The 658-nt window shown below is 60.9% G+C and overlaps 1 protein-coding gene across 1 annotated transcript in view; it reads left to right on the plus strand.

The window, feature by feature from the left end:
• Nucleotides 1-605: 605 nt before the first annotated feature.
• Nucleotides 606-658, plus strand: part of LOC104463216 (tetraspanin-18-like) — a gene marked incomplete at its 5' end in the record, with an annotated part of 1,643 nt that continues 1,590 nt past the window's right edge. The window contains one exon of the mRNA XM_010075447.1: nt 606-644. Coding sequence (XP_010073749.1) covers nt 606-644 — 39 coding nt within the window. The remainder of the gene's footprint in view (nt 645-658) is intronic.

Below are 658 nucleotides of genomic sequence, written 5' to 3' on the forward strand. Positions count from 1 at the left end.
GGTGAGTGAGGGGAGGCGGGTGGGAAGCAGCCCCCATGGGGTGTGGGGGGCCAGGTGGGCAGAGGCTGTGGGGTGCAGGAGCTTGCAGGATGTGTCAAGCCGGGGGATGGAAGGTGCTGGGGGACGCTGGGTGTCCCCAGAGGAGCCAGCAGCCCCGTGTTCCCCATCCTGGCCCCATCAGCGCACATCCTGATCCAGTCCCCACGTTGGGAGTCTTTGAATTTATAGCCCAGAGGATTTTATAAAGTCACCAAGTGGGGGGATCACTTCTCTCTGAAGCTGCTGCTTTGTCCCATGCGGCATTTCCGAGCTTTTCCCCCCAACGGTGAGGGTTAGAAACCCCTTTCTGAGCACTAACACCCCCATTTCTTTGGCGTCCCCAGACCCTGGCAGCTGGTGCTTGTTTTTAACCCTCTGCCTTGCAGCCGCGGTGCTCAGAAATGTGGCATCTGTCCCCAGGAGCTATGCACCGTCCTCTGTGTCCCCCTGCTCTCAGGGGGACAGGGCACGGGCAGGGCTGGCTGCAGAGGAGGGGAGGAAGACCCAGAGCAAGCTGCCCCTGGGGTCGGGCTGGTCTCTGACTCCTTCATCCCATTGCCTTCCAGTTCTTCATCCTCGTGACCCTCGTCTTCGTCACGCAGCTGGTTGGGGCTGTTCT

Source organism: Pterocles gutturalis, unplaced genomic scaffold (genome assembly GCF_000699245.1).
Source record: "Pterocles gutturalis isolate BGI_N339 unplaced genomic scaffold, ASM69924v1 scaffold26572, whole genome shotgun sequence".
Lineage (NCBI taxonomy): Eukaryota > Metazoa > Chordata > Aves > Pterocliformes > Pteroclidae > Pterocles > Pterocles gutturalis.